At 40.8% G+C, this 27,088-nt stretch overlaps 1 protein-coding gene across 10 annotated transcripts in view; it reads right to left on the bottom strand.

Annotated features, from left to right (window-relative positions):
- PLCE1 (phospholipase C epsilon 1) overlaps window positions 1–27,088 on the bottom strand; it is a 319,271-nt gene that overhangs the window by 50,364 nt on the left and 241,819 nt on the right. For 9 of the 10 annotated variants that reach the window (XR_008292338.1, XM_053207694.1, XM_053207698.1 and 6 more), the window contains 11 exons: window positions 22,905–23,087; window positions 20,836–20,953; window positions 17,982–18,138; window positions 15,316–15,438; window positions 15,094–15,230; window positions 12,204–12,442; window positions 10,450–10,511; window positions 10,202–10,367; window positions 6,480–6,587; window positions 5,253–5,369; window positions 3,118–3,276 (listed from right to left, as the gene is read on the bottom strand). Coding sequence is in view for 9 of the 10 variants with exons in the window: in XM_053207694.1 (XP_053063669.1) it covers window positions 3,118–3,276; window positions 5,253–5,369; window positions 6,480–6,587; window positions 10,202–10,367; window positions 10,450–10,511; window positions 12,204–12,442; window positions 15,094–15,230; window positions 15,316–15,438; window positions 17,982–18,138; window positions 20,836–20,953; window positions 22,905–23,087 (1,569 nt within the window). In the remaining variant the exon portion in view is untranslated. The remainder of the gene's footprint in view (window positions 1–3,117; window positions 3,277–5,252; window positions 5,370–6,479; window positions 6,588–10,201; window positions 10,368–10,449; window positions 10,512–12,203; window positions 12,443–15,093; window positions 15,231–15,315; window positions 15,439–17,981; window positions 18,139–20,835; window positions 20,954–22,904; window positions 23,088–27,088) is intronic. The other variant, XM_053207699.1, reaches the window with a different exon arrangement.

Here is a 27,088-nt window from a genome sequence, read left to right as displayed (position 1 = left end):
AGACTCTGTTTCTCTCCCCCCCCAAAATAAATAAACATAATAAAAAATTTTTTGAAAAGAATTTAATTAGAGCTGTTCATTTATGAGGGCATGCATGCTCCACTCCTGTCCTGGCTGCTTCCAACTGTCATGTAGCCACCTGTCCCCTCATATTTATGTTGCCTGACCCCTGAGGATGGGGGGTTTTGCAACTCTTGGCCTAGAGCTGTGTGCCATCTTCAAACTGTGTGCCTCCAGGGTACACAAAGACGTCTAGGGATGTTCAGCGTCATACATTTTTAAAGGAATCAATTTCTAGATTCAGTATCTTCAACTTCCGTGTGTACTTTTCAAAAAACAGGACTGCCTGCAAACAAGCTTATGATTGGCTGGTTCTCCCTTCCCCATGCTCTTGTCCTAACTGTTCTTCTCTGGCTTTATAAAAGGAACGTATAACTTTCATTTACCAATAAAAAAATCTGTGATGCATGAGATGAGATGAAAACCACCTAAGGCAGCAAAGGGTCACTGGAGAATGCAGGGCTCCTGAGAGTCTGGAGAAGCTAAGGGCAGGTGGGGGGGATCTTATTTCATCTAGGCAACGAGAATGTTCAAGGCTTCATGCCTTTCTCTCTCTTTCTCTCTCTCTCTCTTTCCTACCCTCCCTTCCCTTCATTTGTCCACCTATCTTAAAATAATATTCAAAAGTGTGATGGTCATCTTAGGGTTAATACAATGTTTACTTGAGTGAAAAAAAAAATAAAGTCAGACTTTTTCTGACCAAACGTCATCTGGCTGACTGTGCTGATTTCTTTGATAATGAGGACTGTTTTGTACATTATATTGATATACAGTTAATGTCATCTGTATTTACATATAATAAATATTATGTTTGAAAACATATCCTTTATAACTATTTACACTTGTGATAAAATTTCTAATGTCAACTTAAAAATGTATGAAAAGGGGAAAAACGTGTGAGAGTTACAGTTTCTTTTTTTTTTCCTTCAAAGTTTTATTTAAGTTCTGGTTAGTTAACATATAGTGTAATATTGGTTTCAGGAGAGGAAAGTTTTTCAAAAATCTTTTAAGCATATCTTGAGCAAAAAAGGTTTGCCGGGCATAGTTCTAGAGGATCCATGGTAATCCTGAGCTTCTCCAGTTAGGGCAAAACTGACCAGTAGGGATCCCTTGGCTGGAATGGTTTGGGGCACTTTCTGTAAATATCTGTTTTCAGAAGGGTAAGTCTAAAGATGATGGAGCTTCTGGCCTCATCCTCCCCTGCCCTGAGGGCATCTGGAGTAACTGGGCACATGGTGAATCACTGACTTTACTAGGTGATGTAACATAAGCTCCTAACTCAGCCTGGACTTTGGGCCGTCTGGAATCCCACTGCAGGTGAGCGGGGCAGCCTGGGGACTGCCTGGTACTTACTCAGCAGATGACAAGATTCTTGAAGGGCCCCTCAGGGAAGCAGCAATGTTCTAGAATGGCAAGATATGCTGGAAACAGGGACTGAGATGTGGGACAGTGAAATGTTTCCAGAGTGGTCTGCAATTCTGGCAGGGGTCCCACGATTCACTTTAGGAAAGATTTTGTGATATTTTCGTGTCAGAAGAATCTTGTGCTCTAGTTACCTTCACATTCCCATATTATAGAGGAAGAAATGGAGACCCAGGAAGTTTGACTGGCCCATGGTCACGTGGCTGGTCTGGACAGAGACAGTGACTAAAAACTGGTATCTCAGCTCTATATCTAACACTCCTTCTGTAGAACCATGCTATATATCACTCGGCTTCAAACTCAGGCCCTTACCTGTGAGTTCTACAAATTAGGGCTTTTAGAAGGTTTGATGAATGTCCCAAATGGACTACTGAACTAGGTATAACTGGATACTTGACTCAATTTGACTTGGCATTTTTTTATTAACGACTTTGCACAAGGCTCCAAACTTGTTGGACTCATAGAACCTTCTGCAGGGGCGCCTGGGTGTCTCAGTCGGTTAAGCATCTGACTTTGGCTCAGGTCATGATCTTGCGGTTTGTGGGTTCAAGCCCCGCATCGGGCTCTGTGCTAACAGCTCAGAGCCTGGAGCCTGTTTCTGATTCTGTGTCTCCTCCTCTCTCTGCCCGACCCCCCCCCCCCCTCCATGCTCATGCTCTGTCTCTGTTTCTCAATAATAAATAAATGTTAAAAAAAAAAAAAAAGAATCCTTCTGCTAATTTCTCTGTTCTCTGGAAGCCTCTGAAACAGGACTGCAATAAGGCCCGGAGGCTTGGAGGTGATAGCACGGACAGAAATTAAGAGCCATCAGCCACGACCTAGGTTGAGCTCTGGATCGTCCCTGCTGCTGAAACGGCACCACTGTACTGAGCTTCGTGCAACAACTCTTGTTGTTAAGTTTCAAAAGTGGTGTTTTAGGGTCAATAATAAAGACAGAGGCCTAAATAGAATAGATAATTTGGCAGCTGGCATTCTGTGTGATGAGTGCAACCTGGCATATGAACTCAGTGGCCCTGGAGCTACACTTCTTCATGGATCTTTGGGCCAAAGGCTCTTTACACAAGCAGGTTTGTGATACTTGGGGAGTAGATCTCTGTGGGTGAGATTGGTATGGGAGTGCCCTGGAGTCCACAAGCTACCGTGATACCTTGTGCCAACTTCCATGCTGGGACCACGGGGCTGCTGGTATTGGGATTCCACTACCGACCTCAGGAGTCACAGCCCCTGGTCCAAGTGCTCCTCCTACAGGGTGGGGTGCTTCTCTAAGGGTGGGGGAGGGTTCCCTATACAGGGGTGCTTTACCTAAAGGGAACCATGGCAACCACTTTGGGATTGACAGCTATGAAGTCTAGGTCTAGAGCCAAGAGTCACACATTATCCCGTTCAGAGTAATTTAAATAATGAGATACATTCTATATGAGAAATTAATTTCATGACATAAAATTCTAGGTGAGGAAGGGGACAGTATTTATGAGTCTAGTAAAGGGAAAGCCAAAGTTCAAACTTGTCATTCCAGGAAACTCAACTGTCACAAAACTGGTTACCCTGCAGGTCTTCTGAAAGGTCAGAAGAATAACATTGATTTCTTTGTTCTGGGCACACAGCATACCCCTAGCCTCTATGATGAGAGAATACCTTTTGCTTTAAGATATCCACTGGTGTTTGGTGGGCTTTTAGCTTCTTATTTTTAAGGAGCACTTTCCTCCTAAGTTGGTCGGGTGAGGGAAGCATTGGGTCATCTGAGAAATCACTCTCAAACAGGAACTTAGCCACCAGTTTTTCTCCAAACACACTCTGAAAGGAATAAAGGAAAACACACGATCAGTGCCTTTTACCTACGCTTGGGTAATTCAACTAGATATTTCAGCTCAGTTGAATTGTTCTGCAAACCCTAGGAAGAGAAAGTAGGAAAGAAGTGGTGTCTCTCCTCCCCGCCAACAGTTTCTTACTGGAAGGAAGGGAGGTGGCTGGAAGGTCAGAAGGAGAGGTCTAGGCCATTCCCCAGGTGGGGCCAGCTCTAACTATTTAGGAAGGTCCTTTAGGGTCTGATACACTAAAGAAAGAAAAGGAGATTCAATTAGAGGCTGTGGTTTATAGAACACAATCTGTTCCAGATGTGAGTTAGATGTCAAAAGGATAGAAACCTTGAGGTAGGTAAGGAGTGGGGACAAGGTTGAAAGATAATGGGGAGAATGTGCTATACAGTCTTCTCACAAAGATTTTATGAGCATTGGCCTCTGAAGGGGAATGTGTATCTTCAAGGAGGCGGGCGGTGGGAGTAGGCACAAGACAATCCATTGGGGTGAGGGTAGAAAATACAGCAGTTTCTAATTCTAGTAAATTTTTAACTAAAAAAGAACAAAAATGAAGCTTATTAGTGTTTCATGTATCTTTGCCTCATTAATGGAGTTGAGAAATGGGTACCACCATTTGGCAAGAGCACCTGTTCCGTCTGCACACGTTTCTTCGTAAGGTGTCTTTATCAGCTGCTACAGCCATTAACATCGAACACTGAAGTAATAAACTAAACTTAAAACCAGACATACAAGTCACAGATCACAAAAATTTAAAAAACAATGAATGTCTTCAATCACATTACTCCCACTGAAAACAGTAATACATTTATTGTTAAAATTTTTATGAGACCAAAAGGGATTTTGTACCATTAATAAATAATAGTATAAGAATAATTCTTTACTTCATCTTTTTATGTTATTCCCTTTCATATTCTATTTTTGTGCGTTTTATTAATGTATAAAATATGTTAATAAGTAGGATATATGTATAGTTTATGAATAAGTCAATAAGCGTACACTGGAATACATATACTACAGTATTTTACTGATGGATACAATCAAAAAAGTTGAGGAGGAGCCTGAGTGGATCACAATGTTAAGTGTCTGACTGTTGGTTTTGGCTCAGGTCATGATCTCAGGGTCGTGAGACTGAGCTAGGGCTCTGCACTGGGCATGGAGCCTGATTAAGATTCATTCTCTCTCTCTCTCTCTCTCTCTCTCTCTCCCTCCCTCTACTCCTCCCTACCAGTCACACATGTGCATACATTCTACTTCTGTCTCTAAAAAAAAAAAAAAAAGCTGAGACCATTATTCTAAATGATGGCCAAAAAAAAAAAAAAAGTCAATATGAAAAGCTAATTAGTTTTGTTGGCATAAGTATTTGGGGACATTTTCCTCTGCCCATGCCCCTCCCTCCTCCTGATAGCCTTATTTCCATAAATGCCTCAATCAATGGAGGAAGGGGGAAGTATAAAGGAATATTTGCCCCTAAATCTGTCTGCATGATAGTTTGCCTATATAAGGAAGAACCAAGTGTTATAGCAACTGTTTTGGCTGGTCTGAGCTCTTTGCCAAATTGGATCCCTCTATCTGTAGTGTTAGACACAGGAAAATTTCACTTATTTGCCCTGAGATATTTTCAGTTTTCCACATACAACTGACAGGTGACATCCCAGCATCCCTGATTTGTGGTACCAGAAGCATTGGAGAATTGGTCTCTCCTTATCTCCTAAGGCTTTCTGGAAATGGTTAGGAGACCACAGAACAATGCTTCTATCACTTCAGCTGAAAAGATGGACCATTCAAGAGAAAGTCCAAGCTCCCATGGCACCCTCATTTCTTAGGTCTGAGGGACCCTAATTGTGCTTCATGGCTGAGGTCCGGCTGTCATGTGGTCCATGGTGGCTCCATATAAAAGCAACAGTTAGAAGACAAAGGCCAAGATACCATCCTGCCTCTTAGCTTATAGCTTACCTTGAAAATTTCTGCCATTTTTCGTTGCTGAGGCAATGAGCAGTGGTTCTCAATCGATATGATGATGGGCAGGTCAGAGTTGACAAAGGCACTGCGTTCAATGGCTTCAACCACCTCCTATGGGAGCCAGAAGAGCTCATTAGAGTCCAGATGTCCTCCAGGTATCAGAAGGCCAGTTACTTATAGGCACAGAGAGCATATAAATTGTTGTATGCAGAAAAGTCTGGCCAAAATGGTTTTATTTTTTTCAAAGGTATTTTCAAATTAAGCAAGATGATAGGCAGTTTTCTGTGAATACATTAAACTGTTCATACTGAGTTTTGTTTACATACTTTATAAGGAACTTATATACTTTATTAGTATGCCAAATCTAATAAATCAGTACGTGTACTGATTACATTATAGGTAAAAGGCACTGTGTTTGTTACAGCATCAAAATGATAAGGCTTAAGATACTTGTCTGTTTTCAAGGAGTTTGTAATAAATCTACTTGGGACAATAAGACATATATACATATACTTATGTGTGCATGTAAACACAGTTATCAAATCTTCCTTCTCTCAATATAGAGTACAAAAGTTTCAGGAGAGATGAATAGGAAGATGAGTTAAAGAGAAAATGCATTTTAGCTATCCGGTCTACATATAAGACAGAAATAATAGTATTCCATTCCAGCCCGGCCACAGTTCAGAGAAAAATGATTTTACACAACGAAAAACACTGAATGAGGATAGTAATCGCACAATGAATGAATAAACTATCTAGAATTCGAAACAATAATCCAAGGAGCCTAGTCTTCCTGGGTGACTGACCTCCCCAAGTAGAACCAATTTTCATTACTTTGTAATATTATTTAATCATCTCCCAACACATGATGTTGGTCTTTGTCAGCAGGACACCAGGATAAATGACCTTTAATTCCTGTAGTAAGAGAAAAGCTCCTGCCTTTTATATATCATCTTAGGATGTAAAAATTGCAACAATATAATTACAAGGTAACTCATTTCAGGTCCTGGTTATTAAGCTCTGGTTGAGTGAGAACTTAATGGGAGTTCTAGATCAACTCCCAGAAAAATGGACATGTGCACATCCCATACAGTTTCGGGAAGTCTACAGACTCGGGACAAGAGCCCCAACTTAAGGTGTGATTGGAAGAGTCACTCATAGAAAAGGCGCACAAAGACAGTGACTCCGTGATGGGATTTAGGGACCGTGAGGAGGCGTTACCTTGAAGGGGATCTTGGTTGTCAGCGTGTGTCCATGATAGATGATGGGCAACCCGTCGTCTCCATCCCAACAATCCAGCTCTACGCTCCTACAGCCTTGCAGGAGGACCTGTGTGATTAACAAACACATCCAGCCCGCATGAGCAAAGGGACACAGGGCCTCAGATGCAGGCCGGCACGTGCTTCTACCTATCAGTGTTCACATTCAGGACTAAAGCAGGAGGGTGTAAGATCTAAAATAAATCCTGCATTTGGGCCAAAAGCCGCAATTCATTAGGGGAGACAACAGATGATGGTGGAAGGAGTGTTTACCAGAGCTGAATACTATCAGAAGGTAAAATTTGATAGCAAAACCATAGGACTATTTTCCCAGCGACTATGGTCCCTTGAGGGACCTACACACAGTACATCCTGAAATGAGAGAGCCAGGCCAGTGCTCTACCTGGGCAAATATCGGTGGAGATGAAGGGGCTATTGCTGCAGCCCAAAGGAAATGAGGCCACTGATTCTTTAATGACCTGGCTAAACATTTGTACGACTGTAATCAGAATAAAATCCTCTCTGTTTAGACCCAAATTCTGCTATCAGCTAATGCCTTCACTAGGGACACATAGCACGTTAAGACTAGAAGCAAGCAGTCCTCAAGGATTTGCCTTATTGTCTACAGAGGCAAATAATGCACAAACTGCCCTTTTCCATGCCCACGGCATCATCAGTAACCAATCAACATCCTTGCCCCTTAAGCTTTGGTATGTTTATCTCTCAACCTCGTCAGGAAAATGCTTCAGGAAACACCCCGATGAATTAGAGGAGATGACACCTATTTGCCATCCCAGATGTAGAGCTGGAAGCAGATCTCGTGACACGTGCTCAGGTTGCAGCTCTGTAATATTTGCTTGGAGCAGCCTCTTCCTCCGTAGACTCTGTTGTGAACTATCTTAAAAGATGTCCATGTATTGGAAGGGCAAAGTACACCAAGAGGCGGATGTATCTATGAATGGGCCAACTCACTGGTTTAAAACTCCATGTAACTATTTCCATGTGGTAACAATCCAATACTGTAGAGAGTGGCCACTAGAGTTGCTGCAAGAAAACTCAGATTGGGGGATCCCTCATATATTTATATTTTTTATGACGTCTTTGCTAGATTCTTCCATTGCACAGCATGCAGCACCCAATCTTCCCAGGTGACCTATCTCCCAGGTGGAACCGATTCTGCAGCCTAAAAACTCTCAAGGCTGTCAGCTTCTCCCAACACCTAAAGCATCAAGAGGCGTGGTGCTTTGGGCTGAAGATGGCTGTGTCATGTGCCAGCAGGAGCATGAGGCTGCTTCATGTCTGTGGTGAGCCACACTGGGAAGAACGCTCACTGACTGGCAGCAGATGAGATGGTTTTTAGCAGGCAGAGACTAACGGTATTTATCTAAGTCTGCCTGACATTAAGACCACATACGGCTATTGTTGAAAGTGCTGCTATAAACATTGGGGTACAAGTGCCCCTATGCATCAGCACTCCTGGATCCCTTGAGCAAATTCCTAGCCTAAATGTCCATCAACTGATGAATGGATAAAGAAATTGTGGTTTATATACACAATGGAATACTACGTGGCAATGAGAAAGAATGAAACATGGCTTTTTGTAGCAACGTGGATGGAACTGGAGAGTGTTATGCTAAGTGAAATAAGTCATACAGAGAAAGACAGATACCATATGTTTTCACTCTTATGTGGATCCTGAGAAACTTAACAGAAGTCCATGGGGGAGGGGAAGAAAAGAAAAGAGAGAGGTTAGAGAGGGAGAGAGCCAAAGCATAAAAGACTTTTAAAAACTGAGAATAAACTGAGGGTTGATGGGGAGTGGGAGGGAGGGGTGGGTGGGTGATGGTATTGAGGAGGGCACCTGTTGGGATGAGCACTGAGTGTTGTATGGAAACCAATTTGACAATAAAGTTCATATTAAAAAAAAAAAAAGACCACATACGGCTAGAAGAAGAAAACCAGGGCTTGAAATTCCAGGTAAGAACAGGGCTTTTTCTCACTTCCGATCTGTCCCGGGGAGTAAGGTGAGGAGATAACTAGGAGGGCTGAGGGAGAGCAGAGTGCTGATAAATAAAGGATGAGGAATCTTCACACTAGGTTTAACCACCTCTCTGAGTCTAGTTGAGGGGCTTTCATGCCTCATTCAAAGGCTGTGACAATCTCTACTTGGGGTGTAATGTTAAGGAGTTAGAAAAAATCTCTTTGAGGTCAATAGGGAAGTGAAGTAGGAATTAAAGTTAGGACACTGGCCCCTGCTCATTCATTTTCCTGGGAGACACACACACACACACACACACACACACACACACACACTTCATTTCTTTCCCCTAGAACTGGAACAATAGATTTCAAACTCCTTTTAACCTTGGAATTCTCTGTGTAAATGGAGGGTCATATGTAAAGCACATAAAAAGAACAGGACTTCAGCTGCAGTGGGGGTAGGAGGTGTAGCCTTCCTACTTTGCTGCTTCCTTATCTCAGCGTCCCCAGCTGAGGTCCCTGGACAGAGCACCTACTTTGAAAATCACTACTCTAGGGACACATCTTCATTTCAAAATAAAAGTACTCAGGCGTGCCAGGGTGGCTCAGTTGGTTAAGTGTCTGACTTTGGCTCAGGTCATGATCTCATGGTTTGCGAGTTCGAGCCCCACATGAGGTTCTCTGCTGTCAGCACAGAGCCCGCTTCGGATCCTCTGTCCCTATCTCTCTCTGCCCCTCCCCTGCTTGCGCATGTGCACACACTCTCAAAAATAAACGTTTAAAGTACTTTAGATTTTTAGAGTTTAAAATACATATTCCTTAGTAGATAAGCTTTGGGACAGAATTTGACCCATGTTTGAGGAATAGCTGGACTGATCAGGAGAACGAAGGAAGCTCAGCTCTGCTGGGTTTGTGTGAACAATGACAATTTTCACACTTAAACATCCTCCCCCCACCTCACCCCCAACCACACACTTCTATTCCCTGAGCCTAGGTTAGCTTCTTCCTGATGAACTCTTCTTATAGGAGGTCAGAAAACAGGCAGCATAGATGAGGAAGTTGCAGAAAATATAACAGAGACAACTGACATGCAGATCATTGAGAGTTGGTGTTTAGGTCAAACGGATGTGCTTTTTCTAGTCCAGAGACCCTTCTGAGTTTCCAAGAACATTCCCATGAATTTAAGTGTGTAGGGACAGTGCCCATAGTCTTTGCAGATTTTTGTTCCTTAAGTTTGTTACCATAGGGATGGATTGATTATCTAACAAATTGCAAATGAAAATAAACAATATTTTGGGAATAACTTCATAGAGAGCTGCATTTTCTATTATACTTTCCTACTACATTGTATTGATTTATTTAGCATTTAGTGAAACGATCAGATAATTTTCCCATGGGAAAATCTAATTATAGTAGGAGTAGGTCAGACTAACTAGGATTTAAAAGCTATGAGTCTCAAACAAATACTTTTTTTTTTTTTTTAGTGCCTAGGAAAAAGGTTAAGTATAGATAGGAGGGAGAAAGAAAACAAAAAGAAATAGACAAAACGACAGCGTGTATAGGCAGTTTTCCCACACATCATGTTTCCTCACATTTCACACATAATAGTTTGTAAGTTCTTCAAAGGAGTCAGAAGTCAGATTTTTTGTGACTTATAGCAATTATAGCAATAATGGAAATCCCATGTCATGTGGAATTCTGTACCTGGCTGTAGAGTTCTACTGAGGACTCTCCTTTGAGCTGGTGGCCTGTGAGGTAGGTATTGTGTGAAGATTCAATGTAATAGTAGGAGAGGGGCAGCTGTAGTTCTTTAATGTTTTCCTGTGACTCATCATTTTTGGAGGCGAAATTATCTTTATCCATCAGAAACCTAGAGGAAACAAATTTTCTTAGAACTGCGTGGGAAAAATATGTATTCTTAAATGATGGGCAACAGATACTTTAAAGGTTACCTTGCAAATCCTTCAAATGACAGTAGGCCCTGATGACACATACTAACGCTAGGCTCGAACTTCTGCAAGGGACACAAAAAGAGTGTTATTTAGGTAAAGGAAACTAAGGGGAAAAAACCCACCACGTCATTTTTTTAAGATGTTCTGTTTTCATCAGGAAACATCTAAGCCAAATATTTGAACTAATATAGTTATGTAATGGTAAGAGGTAGTTTTTTAGTCCCAAAGAAAACATTTATTATACGTGCGTTTATTATACAAAGCATATTTATTTAAAAGAAAAAGGGAGAGTGAGGGAAAAGAATACAGTTCATATGATAACAAATGGTTATCGGCATATCCAGGTGAAAATGGGGATAATAATAGCAGCTTCCAGCAGGGCTGGTGAGAGGTGAAATGAGATGATTCCCAGAGAACACTTCGTACAGTGCTCGTACTCAACAACAGCGTAATGAGCACCCAACCATGTGATCATCATCTTAATGTCGCTAGCATTTCCGGTGATCAACTGCTGGACACTGAATCCACTGATTCCCCATCGGTTGACAGGGAGGCTGAAAACCTAGACTTGATCCTGCAGCATGTGACGCAGCCATCATGAATGTGTCACTCCATGTCCTACCAACCTCTAGTGGAAGCCATCATCATATCTTGCCGGGTTACTGTAACAACTTCCCACCTGGTCTCTCTGCTTCCACTCCATCCCCAACACAGTTCATTTTCCAATGGGGCCAGAGTGACCTCTTGAGAACATAAATCAAATTATGTTAGTCCCCTGCTCAAAAATTTCCAACAGCTTCCTATGTCACACGGACTAAAGTCAAACTCCTCACCATGGCCTAAAATGCCTAGATGATTCAGCCCCTGCCTACCCATCTGGAATCACGTCTACCATTGTGCCTCTGGCTTATGTGGCTCCCACTACATCAGCCTTTTTGTTGTCTCGCTCCTGTCTCAGTCTTTGAGCTTGTTCCTGCTGGTCTGGAATGTTCTTTTTGCAGACCTTCACATGGTTTATTGATTCAGGACTCAGCTCCACTCTCACCTCCTCAGGGTGGCCTGTGCTTACTCCTCTCAGCCTTCTGCATCACTGCATCCCCTTACTCTGCTTGATTTTTTCAGAACCCATGAATACCTAAAAGTACATTCTCTCTGTATTTGTTTATTGTCTGCCTCATCCACTAGGTGAAGGCCAGAATGTGGGCTTATTTACTACTATATTCCCAGGTCCAGGAACAGAGCCATAGTAGGAGCTAATAAATATTCATGAAATGATCAAAGAAGTTGAAAACCTAGTCTACTAATTTTATTACATGCCAGAACAACAAGAAGGTATCATGTACTGATTCCTTATAAGAGTCACTAAGAGAAGGCTTGAGATCTATGATACCTATACGTTAAATAAGGACACATATATATACATATATATACATATATATATGTATATATATGTGTATATATATATACTATATATATACTATTATAGTATATATACTATACAATATAGTATATATACTATATAGTATATATACTATATATATACTATATAGTATATATAGTATATATATACTATATAGTATATATACTGTATATATACTATATAGTATATATATATATGGTATTAAATCAAGCCCCTCTGTTTCTGTCCCAGACTAGAAGGCTTTGGAAATAAGTATAGACACAGTATGTTTAGCAGAAAATAATTAGAATAGTCAGAGGCTCTACCCAGATGTGCATATGAAATGGGTACAAACCTGGATGATGCTGAGGATTTCATCATAAGTGCAGTGTTCTCCTTGGCAGTTCACTAGGAAGTCATTGAGCTGGAGGATGCCAACCCCAAACACGCCCAAGGATGTGCTCTCGACCCCAGTGCCGTTTGTCACGATACTTGCAGCAGCAATGGCATCAGATATCTGCCTCTGGTTGTCTGACAGCTGCTGTTTACTCTTAATGAACAACCCCAAATCCGAGACGTTTCTGGTCAATAAGTCTGAAACAGAACCACCCACAGAACATGGACAAGTTAGCCAGAATCTTTCACAAAGTTCATTTCGGAGATAATGGCGTTGTGGAATTGGTAAGCTGCAGAAACTCTTCACTGATCTGTCTAAACAGGCCATCAAACTCCATGCCTACCCCTGGCTTCACATAGTTGAAGGAACAACAAATGAATCAATGAATAAATAAAAGAAACTAAGAGAGAATGAGGTCAATGATCTTGAAAGCCCATGAGCTCAGGGTTTTAGATGAGAACTAAATGTACATTCAGTTGGGGACTTCAGGCTGAATTTGAACTTTAGTTTTTGAGGATAACTGCAGTTTTGCTTTTAGAGACAATGAAGGTGTACCCTTAAAATTACAGTTGTTTTGTACTTCAGGAATGTAATTGTAAGCATTTGTGTGCAGGTTTCAGGGTGAAAATAAGTTTTCAACTGATGTGGAATTGAAACTGATCAATGAAACTGATTGTATGCTAAGAGTATGTTAAGTTTTGTAAGAAACTGCCAAACTCTTTTCCAAAGTGGCTGTGCCATTTTACCTTTTGACCAGCAATGTTCCACACTGGTACCACATTTATGGCCAGTTATTTTATTTAATTCTTGCCACTTTGGAAGAGAAGCTGGCAGTTCCTAAACACAGGCTTACCCATACGATTTAGCAACTGCGTTCCCAGGCTTTTCCCCAAAGGAGTCGAAAACTTATGTCCACACAAAAACATGCACACAGATATTTACAGTAGCTTCATTCATAATTGCTAAAACTTTGAAGCACCAAGATGTCCCTCAAAAGGTGAATGGATAAACAGTGGCATACCCATACAGTGGAGTATTATTCAGTGACAAAAAGAAATGAGCTATTGAGCTGTGAAAAAACATCGGGGAACCTTAAATACATACTGCTAAGAGAAAGAAGCCAATCTGAAAAGACTACATACAAACTGTATGATTACAGCTATATGACATTCTAGAAAAGAAAGAACTATGGAGACAGTAAAAAGGGGTTCAGAGGGAAGGTGGGAAGAATGAAAAGGTGGGGAACAGGGGATTTTTAAGACATTGGAAGTATTGTGTATGATACTGTAATGGTAGATCCATGTGCTTATACTTCTGTCAAAGCCCATAGCATGTACCACACAGTGAACACTCAACTGTGGACTTCATTCGTTAATACCCTGTCAATATCAGCTCAACTGTCACATACCACACTAATACAAGATATTAATAATAGGAAAAACAGTGTATGTTGGGGAGGGGAGAGTATGGTTGACCCTTAAACAACATGGGTTTGACTATGTGGGTCCACGTGTATGCAGAGCTTTTCGATAAACACAGTATAATACTGTAAATGTATTTTCTCTTCCTTATAATTTTCTTAATAATAATGTCTTTTCTCTAGCTTACTTTATTATAAGAATATAACACATGATACACATACAAAATATGGATTAATCAACTGTTACTGCTATCATTAAGGCTTTTGGTCAAGAGCAGGCTATTAGTAGTTAAGTTTGGGGGAGACAAAGGTTAACCCTTTGGATTTCTGACTGCATGGGGGATCTGCATCCTTAACCCTTGCTTTGCTCCAGGGTGAACTGTATACGGGAACTCTTTGTACTTTACAATCATTTTTCTGTAAGCCTAAAACTGCTCTAAAAAATAATGTCTGTTAATTTTTGGGCGCCTGCGTGACTTAGTCGGTTAAGCGTCTGACTTTGGCTGAGGTCATTATCTCATGGCTTGTGAGTTTGAGCCCCGCATCGAGCTTTGTGCTGACAGCTCAGAGCCTGGAGCCTGCTTCGGATTCTGTGTCTCTCTCTCTCTCTCTGCCCCTCCCCTGCTCACACTCTGTCTCTGTCTCTCAAAAATAAATAAACATAAACAAATTTTTTTAAAAGATTTTTTTTAACAGGTACAACTACTTGACTAATCCATAGTTATGCACATTTTATGACTAAAGTAGAAAAGGTGAATTTTCTTAGCTGAGGACAATGTAAGTTTTTAAGTAATAAGAAAGCAACTGAAAGAGGGCAGTTTCTCTTGTTTCTGCTTTTTTGTGTTTCTAGTTGTCAGCAAGAACAGAAGAGAAAAATAGTAGGCTGACAATGCATCAGTGGTGATGACAGAATAGGGTTTTTGATGTGGTTGGTGACAGTGGTAGTGGTGAGTGGGACAGAGGAGGCAGACATCTTGGTTTACCCACTAGGACAAGTGCCCTGGATGTTCAGCAGGAGTGCTCTTCTCGGGTCACTAAAGACTCCTCTTGTCAACGGACAGACACCCTCACCCTGGGGTTGAGCACCGTCGGCCTGCAGGCGGGGAGGATATGGGTGGTGCACCACACACCTAGTGGACGTTGGACACAGGTGGGAGAGGGTTTTCTGTTGTCAGAATGACTGGAAGACTCTATTGATTAAATATCCTGGAATGCATAAACAGACTCAGACCATGATGCATTTCCTTGCTGAAAATGCCGGTAGCACCTACACCCCCAGACACCTTGAAACAATCCTCAAAGCGTTTCATCATGCTGCAGGGAACAGCACGCCATGTGGAACGGGCCGAGGGTTCGTGTGACTGGACCTCTCATCTTCGTTTTTAGATAGAAAGGCCTCAACGGGAAATATAAAACCGTTCCACAAACCTAGGTCAGGCTGAAGATCGCTGGTGTTTTCGTCAATTGTTAGGTTGGTGTAGAGTGGCACCGACTCGGAGCCGGCTCGGTTGCAGGGCACGGCGTAGACGTCGAAGAGGTCCTTCAGGTCCTTGCGGCTCCTCACGCTGGGCGGGGAGTGGAAAACACTCACGTTTAGTATTGTTACAAAGATGGGGGGCTGAGGAAGGGCAGGAAGACAGCATGCCGTACCTGAATGATTTGAACAGCTCAACGAATTCAACAAAGCTCATGTTACTGTCTGAAACCATGAAGCTCTGGAAACCTTTCATTCCGCCTTTGATCCGCCCGTGCCAGCTGCTGCTGCTCCAAGCACTGCAACAAAGACATGGCCTTAACAGGCATGGCCACTGTGCCCCAGGGACGTCCTCTGACGGCGCATGAGCAAAGACATGGACCGCAGGCTATTCAGGATTGAGGCTGTTTTCCAAACCCTCTTTTCACTTCTCTCAAAACTAATCTATAGTGTGTCAGAGCAAACACCTCATTCAGTGAAACCGTGTCATGTTCACAGCCTACTCAATAGGGCCACGAGGCTAAGGGTAATGTTCCTCTACTAACTAACACAGTTCTTTGGAATCACAGGTCAATGGGGGGGAAAACTTAAATTCAATGTTTCTGAAGAAAAATCAGTATTATTTTTTTTTTCCGAAAGTGCCCCAAATTACTCAATTATAACCTATGGGAAATTATGCATGTTCTTTCCTACATTCTAAATTATAGAAACACATTGGAGAAGAAAGTCCGTATCAATGTCTTCTCTTTTTCCTTTCTTCACCAGTTATTAGATGAAAACAAGGAAGGACTTTTAATATTAATGGAAAATGTGAGTCACAAAAATATTAAGAATGGAAAGAAGCCAACTCTGCCTAGAATATATCTGCACCTGCCAAGGCTGTATATTCAATATAAAAATACCAGTCACTCAGTCAAAACCTCACTCTAGCTGTTTCACAATTTTTATTTTCTATACTGGTTCTCTGACAAGATAATTTAAGAAATATTTTGGCTGGCTTTTAGTCAAATAAATATACAGGATCTTCCTTTTTTTCATTTTTGTTTTTTTTTTATTTTATTGTTTTGACTTTTTGAAATGTTTCAAATATATAAGTACAGAGAAGGTTGTAACGAATAGCCAGTTTACCTTCAATCTTGCTAACAGTGTTTGTTCATGGAAAATTATTTTGCATTGACATCTGAAGGTCACCTCTATACATGGACGAAAATTACAAAAGGATGGATTTACAGTCCTTTGTAGGCATGGGTTGTTGATCCCCCGTGGTGTTGGAAACAAGAGGGTGGAGGTTCAGGAAGATGAAAAAGGTTGGATAAGGTGGCTTATCATTTGCCACTGTCTGCAGGAACCTTTAGGAAACTCAGTCCACTGTCTCCCTTTCTAAGGCTCAGCCTTGCCTTCTCCTTGAACAGCATTCGGGGTGATTTTTCTTCCTTGCCTTCTCTTTTCTTTCTGTTGTAGTTTACTCGGTGGCACTGACTCCTGTCTTCTTGTGGGAGGGCTCTGTGATCTTGCATCTAGCATATTAGTTCTACCTCTTTGGAAAGATTTTCCTCCCTTACTCTGGCCTTCCCTTTCCTGCTCCTGAGTGATTGAAATAAAGGAGAAGCCACTCAATCTAAGTTCTCTGGCTCTTTTATTTACCCAGGATACTGTACAGGCTGAAATAGCAGGTACAGAATTCTGATTCTTTGTAGCTCTTAATTTTGTTACAAACCTAGGCTGACAGAAAAGTTGCAAGAGGGTACAAAGAATTCCCATGTACCTTTGACCAGTTTCACCGAGTATAGAAATCTGAATGTATAAGGCATAAACTATGTTCATTATTCACATTGTAAAAGAATGCTTCCCTTTAAAAGATGATTTACTACATGTAGGGTTCTTATCAGTAGCAAACTTCCTTGAGAGCGTCAGAAAGAGAGAAAGTGTGTGTGTATAATGTTTCCAAAGCCAGTGTCTACACAGATCCATTTCCTCCTCCAATCCCTCTGATAAAGTAAAGAGTGCCTATTTTATCTTGGTTCTGTCTGAACCTCTGAATTTCTTAAACTTTTTGAGGGGTCGAGGGAGATGGTGTGGCATTCTAATTCCTTTGGAAAGCTTTCATGTTAATATTATTTCTTCTGAGAGGGTAGATGTTTCAAATCTGTAATTTACATGGACTTTATAAGTAATTTACTATAATACCAGCTTTAGAATTACACCTAGCATACCCAATTTGCTCTAATACATTCATTTCTACAGACATGTATCTTATGTATGAGATGGTATAAAATATATTTCACCTATCAGCAAAGGGTAAAGTAGCTTCTATTAAAACTTAATTTATTCCTCAGAATAGTGCTATCCAATAGAAGTTTTGGCAATGAAACAAGTGTTCTATATCTGCACTGTTCAGTATTGTAGCCACTTGTAGCTATGGAACACTTTTAATGTGCATAGTGTGACTGAGGAACTGAATTTTAAATTTTATTTAATTTTAATATATTTAAAATTGAATTTAAATAGCTATTATTATCCCCCCAGCCCCCACCCCACCATGGCCAGTGGCTACCATATTCGACAAAGCAACTTTAGAAAGTCATAGATCAGGTTTTGTTAGTGCTATGACCTTTGAAGGATTAGTCTGTCTAATAATTAGGAGTAATTATAGTAATATGAGAAGGTAGGAGTGCAAAATCAGGGAAATTGGAAGTATTTAAAAATTGTGGGTTTTTCAGTTTTCAATGTAATCGTTAACTCAAAATTAGAGAGAGGCTTTCCACAGAGCACTGGAAGATGCCCTTTGACATAACTTGAATGATATGAAGGGTCCTTCTGTTTTATCATGTTAAGGCCCCACCTGGACGGGCTCTTGTTTGAAGAAGACAGCACAGGGGAAGACACTGGCCTGTTGGGAGATGATGTCCCGGCAGACAAGTTAGGGGACCCAGCCGTGGTCAAAGAGTGGGCTCTTCTGGAAGGCAGAGTGTTAGGAGGGCTCATGATGGCATTTGCCTCTGTGAGAGAGAAAGACAGAAACGAGACAATGACACCAGTTATCCTTTCCCTAGAGATCAAAGAAAAACCAAAGATGCTTCTGAATGTCTGAGCGAATCAATTTATGCAGGCAATCTCTATACAAGAAACATCAAAATATTCTGATGAATGGACTAACGTGGTGGGTTCTCAACCTTGGCTGCGTATTAGAATCATTTGGGGAACTTAAAAATATAGAGATGTTAGGGTCCCAGCCAGAGGGTGCTGGAATCAGTTTGGCTGGGGTGTGGCCAGGGGCATCCAGATATTTTATTTATTTATTTATTTATTTATTTATTTATTTATTTATTTCCTTTTAATGTTTATTTATTTTTGAGAGACAGAGACAGAGCAGGGGAGGGGCAGAGAGAGGGAGACACAGAATCCAAAACAGGCTCCAGGCTCTGAGCTATAAGCACAGAGCCCAAGGTGGGGTTTGAACCCACAAATGGTGAGATCATGACCTGAGCTGAAGTCAGATGCTTGACTGAGCCACCCAGGCACCCCCGGATATTTGTTTGTTTGTTTGTTTATTTAATTTATTTAATTATATTATTTTTTAAAATTTAAATCCAAGTTAGTTAACATGTAGTGTAATAATGATTTCAGTAATATAATTTAGTGATTCATATAACACCCAGTGCTCACCCTAACAAGTGTCCTCATTAATGTCTCTCACCCATTTAGCCCATTCCCCCACCAACACCCCTCCAGCAACCCTCGGTTTGTTCTCTGTATTTAAGAGTCTCTTATGGTTTGCCTACCTCTCTGTTTCTATCTTATTTTTCCTTCCCTTCCCCTATGTTCATCTGTTCTATTTCTTAAATTCCACATGTCAGTGAAATCGTATGATATTTGTCTTTCTCTGACTGAATTATTTCACTTAGCATAATACACTCTAGTTCCATTCATGTTGTTGCAATGGCACGATTTCATTCTTTCTGATTGCTGAGTACTATTCCATTGTGTATATATACCACATCTTGTTTATCCATTCATCAGCTGATAGACATTTAAGCTCTTTCCATATGTTGGCTATTGTCAATAGTGCCGTTATAAACATTGGGGTGAATGTGCCCCTTCAAAACAGCACACTTGTACCCTTTGGATAAATACCTAGTAGTGCAATTGCTGGGTTGTAAGGTAGTTCTATTTTTAATTTTTTGAGGAACCTCCATATTGTTTTGCAGAGTGGCTGCACCAGTTTGCATTCCCACCAGCAGTGCAAAAGGGTTCCTCTTTCTCTGCATCCTCGCCAACATCTGTCATTACCTGAGTTAATTTTAGCCATTCTGACTGGTGTGAGGTTGTATCTCATTGTGGTTTTGATTTGTATTTCCCTGATGATGAGTGTTGTTGAGCATTTTTTCATGTCCATCTGGATGTCTTCTTTGGAAAAGTGTCTATTTATGTCTTTTGCCCATTTCTTCACTGGATTATTTGTTTTTGGGGTGTTGAGTTTGATAAGTTCTTTATAGATTTTGGATACTGACCCCTTATCTGCTATGTCATTTGCAAATATATTCTCCCATTTGGTCAGTTGCCTTTTAGTTTTGCTGATTATTTCCTCTGCTGTGCAGAAGCCTTTGTCTTGATGAGGTCCCAATATTTTATTTTTGCTTGTGTTTCCTTTGCCTCCAGAGACACGTCAAGTAAGAAGTTGCTGCAGCTGAGGTCAAAGAGGTTGTTGCCTGTTTCTCCTCTGGGATTTTGATGGTTTCCTGTCTCACGTTTAGGTCTTTCATCCATTTTGAGTTTCTTTTTGTGTATGGTGTAAGAAAGTGGTGCAGGTTCATTTTTCTGCATGTCACTATCCAGTTTTCCCAGCACCATACTAAAGAGACTGTCTTTTTTCCATTGGATGTTCTTTTCTGCTTTGTCAAAGGTTAGTTGACCATATGTTTGTGGGTCCATTTCTGGGTTCTCTATTCTGTTCCATTGATCTGAGTGTCTTTTTTTGTGCCAGTACCATACTGTCTTGATGATTACAGCTTTGTAATGTAGCTTGAAGTCTGGGATTGTGATGCCTCCAGCTTAGTTTTCTTTTTCAGGATTGCTATGGCTATTCAGGGTCTTTTCTGGTTCCACACAAATTTTAGGATTGTTTGTTCTAGCTCTGTTAAGAATGCTCGTGTTATTTTGATAGGGATTGCACTGAATGTGTAGATTGCTTTGGGTAGTATCGACATCTTAATAGTATTTGTTCTTTCAATCCATGAGCATGAACTGTTTTTCCATTTGTGTGTGTGTGTGTGTGTGTGTGTGTGTGTGTGTGTGTCTCCAATTTCTTTCATAAGCTTTCTTTTCAGTGTATAGATTTTTCACTTCTTTGGTTAGATTTATTCCTAGGTATTTAGTGGTTTGCCCCCAGATGTTAAAAAAAAAAAATCTCAGTCACGTTTGAGAATCAGTGGTCTAATCCTCCACCTTGTATTTTATATATCTCACATCCCCTGTCTATAAGGCCTAGTTAATTAATGATAATCTTCTTTGAAGTACACTGTACTTGCTGAAATACCCCTTGGGTTCCATCACCTAGTTAAATACAAAGGTAAGTATATTTAACAAGACAAAGAGTTTTGTTAAGAATGCACACAAGACTTAAATCATAATTGAAAACCAAATGCATATTTTTCCCTGTAAAATAAAACATCTCTAATGTCAATATGTGGCTTTACCTGATTCTTCTTGTTCATTCATGTCTTGAGGGTCAGAACCACTCCGGCTGCGACACTCTCTGTGCATTTTGGCTTTTCGGGTGGCCATCTCATCGTCGGCTGCCTCTCCGCTCTCACCCTGGGAACACACACATGTCGATACCTCTCATTCTGTGTTTCTCTCCCTCCTGGCACTGCTTTAGCTCAGGTGCGTCCCTATTTTCTGACTGCCTTCAATATCCCTGGCCTCAAATCAGTATGGACCCCTGTGAAGGCTGACCAAGTATTTTCACATTACACTATCCCACTTGTTTTTGCTATACAGCAGCACTCGGAGGTGGAGGGGGAGGGCACAGGGACGGCTGATAAGAGCAGGCAAAGGACCCCTGGAGTCACAGAGACCAAATTATGAAGCAGACAAAGCTCAGCTTAGGCATCAACAGCCTCTAATATGCAAAGAGTGGGACTTTTTCTAGATAACCATGGAGAAAATATACTATTGTGTTATAGTGATAACATATATATAGTATAATATATAATATATAGTGGTAACTAACCAAATATTTTCTGCCATGGTAAAAACCATAAAGCCTACCAACTTTTTTTTTTTTTTAAAGCTTTTGGGGAACCTGAAGATTTGTTCCTTTCTGATAGTCATGGCTGTATATCAAATTTATAAGACCAATACTTCTTTTTTAAAAAAATTTTTAAATGTTTATTTATTTTTGAGACAGAGAGAGACAGAGCATGAATGAGGGAGTGGCAGAGAGAGAGGGAGACACAGAATGTGAAGCAGGCTCCAGGCTCTGAGCTGTCAGCACAGAGCCTGATGTGGGGCTCGAACTCGTCAACTGTGAGATCATGACCTGAGCCGAAGTTGGACACTCAACTGACTGAGCCACCCAGGTGCCCCCTTCTTCTTCTTTTTTTTTAAAGGTCTATTTATTTTTCAGAGAGAGAGAGAGAGAGAGAGTGCAGGGGAGGGGTAGAGAGGGAGAGACAGAGAATCCCAAACAGGCTCAGCACCATCAGTGTAGAACCTGATATGGGGCTCAAATCCACGAACCATGAGATCATGACCTGAGCCAAGATCAAGAGTCAGACACTTAACTGGCTGAGTCACCCAGGTGCCCCCGTAAAGCCTACCATCTTAACCACTTTTAAGTCTACAGTAGTGTTAACTCTACGTGCCTTGTTGTGCAACAGTTCTCTAGAACTTTTTCCTCCTACAAAACTGAAACTCTATATGCAATCAAAAAGAACTCCCCTTATAGCACCCCCCTCCCCGTCCCTGTCCCCTGGCAACCACCATTCTACTTTCTGTTTCTAAGAGTTTGACCACTCTAGGTACCTCATAGAAGTGGAATCATGCAGCATTTGTCCTTTTGCGACTGGCTTATTTCACTTAGGATAATGTCGTCAAGGTTCAGCTACACTGTAGTATGCCAGGATTTCCTTCTTTTTTTGAAAGCCTGAACACCATTCCATTATATGTATACATCACCTTTTCATTCATGGATGGACATTCAAATTGCTTCTCTTGACAATTAAGTTAGTTTCTACATTTAGCATTTTGGCCTTGTAAGACCTTCATAACCTGATCCCGGTCTTTTTAGCCTTTGCTTACCCACCACAGAGCCTGTGTTCCAGCTTGGAGCAGGATCCTGGAACTACATGTGCTTCCCTGAACAAGCCAAGTCTTTTCATGCCTCCCTGCTGCCTCCTCTGCCAGAAATGCTTTCCCCCGTGTTGTCTAACAAATCCTATACACCCTTCATGACCCATCTGTCCACTTCCCTATGAAGCCTGTTCTGCCTGCGTCCTAGCCCTAAATCTTCCTTCTCTCTCCTCCCAGAGCACTTTGTGGATAGCTTGATAATGACTCTTACTGAATACTCATTGTTTGTGGCCCCTGACTTTTTCCTGGTGCTGACTCCATTCTTAACAAGGGGACTGGCATCAGGAGATGCTCAGTAAGCCCTGAGCATCTTGTCCCCAACCCAAATTATCTAAGGTAGTTTCTGGCGACATAGACCATAAATGGTGCTGGATGATTGGGTTTGGTGCTTGATAAACAAGTAACACTCTACCCTTATAAGGATTTTCTTCTTTTTCTTGGTAGTGCTTATGCCCAAGGTGTTGTTTCTCTGCACATTGGGCTTCTCGGCACTCTTTGCTGATGTCCCGGGGCTGGGGTTTCGTGTACTCCACCGCCTGCCACCAAACAACTCCACGGCGTGAGCCAAAGTTGGGCCTTCATACCGTCCATCTTCCTGTAAAAGAATCACATTCTGAACACTTAAAGGAACAGCAAGCAATGGGGAAGTATATATATGAATGGCTTCTAGTAAATTCCCAGAGGTGGAGGAGCACAGGCAGTTACTGAAGACTAGTGATCTGGCCACCCAAGTGGTTCTGTTTTCTAACCATCAGGACTCTCTGTTGGGAATTTCATCATATCCTCTGTTGTCCTGGTCACATCCCTGCTGAGTTCCAGTAAGTGATGTGCTTCAAGGGGGCCACATTCAAGTGGGATTAAAAAAACTTTTCCTTCCCAGTTTCAGAGGTTACATTCCAGAATGTAGGAACATTCACGAAGATGCATTTTGCATTTTAGGGCTCTGGAGGACTTAAGAGGTGTGTGTGTGTGTGTGTGTGTGTGTGTGTGTGTGTGTGTGTGAATCTACTTAAATAAAACCAAGTTCTATTTGTATTGCATCATTCCAGGTTTTGTTTTTTCTAGTTTGATGGTTGGGACAGTTTGATTTGAAATACGGAGTATGTGGCATATGTGAAATTTACTTTGGAGGGCTCTGGGGAGATAACCACAGAGAAAATATATTATTAAATAGTTGGTGCACACCTGAAAGTAATGTAACATCATGTATCAATTATTATACTTCAGTAAAATAAATATAAATAAATAAATAAAATAGTTGGGCTGCTGTCCTCTTGAGTGACTGATACCCAAGACTAGAGAGCCCAGGGGACTCTACATCACGCATATTATGATGCTACGAGCAGTGAAAAGATACTTAAGGGGCATGCAATGCTTTGCAATAGCTCCTTCTCATAAGATAACACCATGCAAAAGAGCTGAGTAGCATCAGAGATTAATTAACTAAATAATGGTCAACAATTCTCTCTGTAAGTAAGGAGGCTCAGTGAATAAAACTACAAAAAGTCACATATGAATTAAAGACAATATGGATGATATTTCACAGGTTGTATAAAATGGACATTTCAGAATTAATTTCCATATACTGTTTTTACTTTCCACAAACTTTTAAGGCCAGCCCTCCTTTGCAATTCCAAAGAAGTTCTTGTGAATACATTTTGCTTTGTTGTAGACACTATGTAAATAACAAAGTCTTTGTGTGTGCGCTTGCTCCTTTACCCTAACATTCAATAACTATTTGATTTTATGACTTGAGTTGTGACCTCCCACTTCCTGCATCCTGTTATGGATCCCAGGATGCTGAGTAACTTGAATGCTTAACGTGGGATATCTTTTGGTGATCTCTCATGGTGGGTATCTGGGATTTATGCCTGTCCATTAATCATTTCTCTTTTCTCTGACCATACCCCAGTTTTACTTTTATCTCTTTTCCTCTGGATACAGTCTTGAATCTATGAAAAGGTGAAACATCCTCCCTTGACCAATGGTTGGCATAAGATCCAAATAAGCCAATCAGAATCTCCCTCCCTGGCAAATGAATCTTGAATACAGTGATACTGAGAATGAAAATGGCTGGAGATCATTGTTTCTTGTTGCAGTCCTGCTCAAGATAGTCCCTGTGAATAAGCCACTACAATTAACTTCAAAGTGGAATAAACATTTCATGACACAATTTCATAAATAAATTTTACCTACGTTATTGAATTAACTACCTAATCCTTTGTAGAAGTTTTATCTTTTTTATTTATGGGTTTTAACTAACACATCTTTAAAAATTTAATAGACTCCTTCCTTAAAATGTAAAACTTCTGCCCTGGGAAAGACATTGTCAAGAGAATTAGAAGACAAGTCACAGATTGGGAGAGAATGTTTGCAAAAGAAACATCTGATAAAGAATGGTTATCCAGGGGAGCCTGGGTGGCTCAGTCGGTTAAGCGTCCGACTCTTGATTTTGGCTCAGGTCATGATCTCATGGTTTGTTGGTTCGAGCCCCGCATCAGGCTCTGTGCTGACAATGTGGAACCTGCCTGAGATTCTCTCTCTCTTCCTCTTTGTTCCTCCCTACTTGTGCTCTCTCTCTCACTCTCAAAATAAATAAACTTAAAAAAATGGCAAATACACAGTGAGAACTTAAAACTCAACAAGAAAACAAATAACCCAATGAAAACATAGTCCAAAGACCTCAACAGACACCTCACCAAAGAAGAGAGAAAGATGGCAAATAAACACATGAAAAGATATTCCACATCATGTATCATCAGGAAACTGCAAATTAAAATGAGACACCACTCCACACCTGGCCAAACTCCCGAACACTGACCACACCAAATGCTGATGGGGATGTGGAGTAACAGGAACAAGAATTCATTCTACTGAGAATGCAACATGGCATAGTCACTTCGGAAGGCAGTGCAGCAGCACCTTACAAAAGTAAACATTCTCTTAAGATATGCTCCAGCAATCACGCTCCTTGGTATTGACCCAAAACAGTTGAAAACTTCAGTCCACACAGAAACCTGAACATGAATATTTACAGCAGCTAGCTTTACTCATAATTGCCACAACTTGGAAGCAACCAAGATGTCCTTCAGTAGGTAAATGGATAAATAAACTATGGTACATCCACACACTGGAGTATTATTCAGCAATAAAAAGAAATGAGCATGGGAAGACATGCAAGAATACTCTTATTTTAATAATTTTTTTGAAAGTTTGTTTATTTTGAGAAAGAGAGTGCTAGCAGGGGAGGGGGAGAGAGAGAGAGAGAGAGAGAGAGAGAGAGAGAGAGAATCCCAAGTAGACTCTGCAGGGTCAGCACAGAGCCTGACATGGGTTCAAACTCGTGAAACTGTGAGATAATGGCCTGAGCGAAATCAAGAGTTGGACGCTTAACCGACTGAGCCCCCCGGGCGCCCTGACATGCAAGAATCTTAAATGAATATTACTAAGTGAAAGGAGCCAACCTGAGAAGGTTACATATTGTATGAGTCCAACTATATGATGTTCTAGAAGAGGCAAAACTATGGAGACAATAAAAAGATAAGCGGTTGCAGGGGCAGGGGGGAGGATGAGGTAGGGTGGGAGGAAGAGATGAACAGGTAGAGCACAGAGAATTTTTAGGGTAGTTACAATACTCCATGTGATATTATAATTATGAATATATGCCATTACATAGTTGTACAAACCTAAACAATGAACTCTAAGGTAAACTGTGGATTTGGGATGATTATGATATATCAATGCAGATTCATCCTTTGTAAAAAAAATGTACCATTCTGGTGAGTGATGCTGACAATGGGACATGGGTGGAGGGCAGGAGGTTTATGGGAAATCTCTGTACATTCCTCTCAATTTTATTGTAAACTTAGCACTGCTCTAAAAAAAGAAAATCTTTAATAAAAAAAAATTTAATAGACCCATACCATGTACGTATAAAAGAATCAGCCTCCAATGCGTTGGTATTTCTAAATTCAGAACATCCTAACATGGGTCAAGCTTTACCCTTAATGGAAATATTTTAGGCCTGGAAAAGGCAGATGCCTTTGTTTAATCTTTAAAGGAGACTTTCTGGGAAGCAAAATATAGTTTGACTCTTTCTTTGATTTTGTACAAACAAAAACTTGATTGGGATGGGTGAAGGATGTACCTTCTCTTTTTAATTTGGAAGAAGAGCTATTGTGAGTGAAGATACATTCTCAGCTTTAGAAAAAAGTTACTTTCAAATACGAGTATTCTAATACTAGTAAATGTAAATTGATCTAATGAAAATTGTAACAGGAGGTGAAGCAAAAGACAAGAAATTGTGATACTTGTAATGAAGCCTTAGGGATACAGGAAAATAAAAGAAGTTCACGTGGATATTAGGATTAGGACGCTGATTCCTTAAAAATTATACATGCACTTTTGCCTCTTGGCATTATCTTTGTATATGATATTTTAAGTACTGTTAAATGTATCTAATCCTTTGAATAAATCCTCCCCCCCCCACCCCAGAAGATAGCAAGAATCTGTTTCTGTTGCTTACAACCAAATTGTACCTGATACCCCTGTTTTGACCTTCTCAGCTTCCCAGAGATCTTCCCAAATACCCAGGAT

The sequence above is a fragment of the Acinonyx jubatus genome, chromosome D2, assembly GCF_027475565.1.
Source record: "Acinonyx jubatus isolate Ajub_Pintada_27869175 chromosome D2, VMU_Ajub_asm_v1.0, whole genome shotgun sequence".
Lineage (NCBI taxonomy): Eukaryota > Metazoa > Chordata > Mammalia > Carnivora > Felidae > Acinonyx > Acinonyx jubatus.
This window is presented reverse-complemented; position numbering and strand designations above follow the sequence as displayed.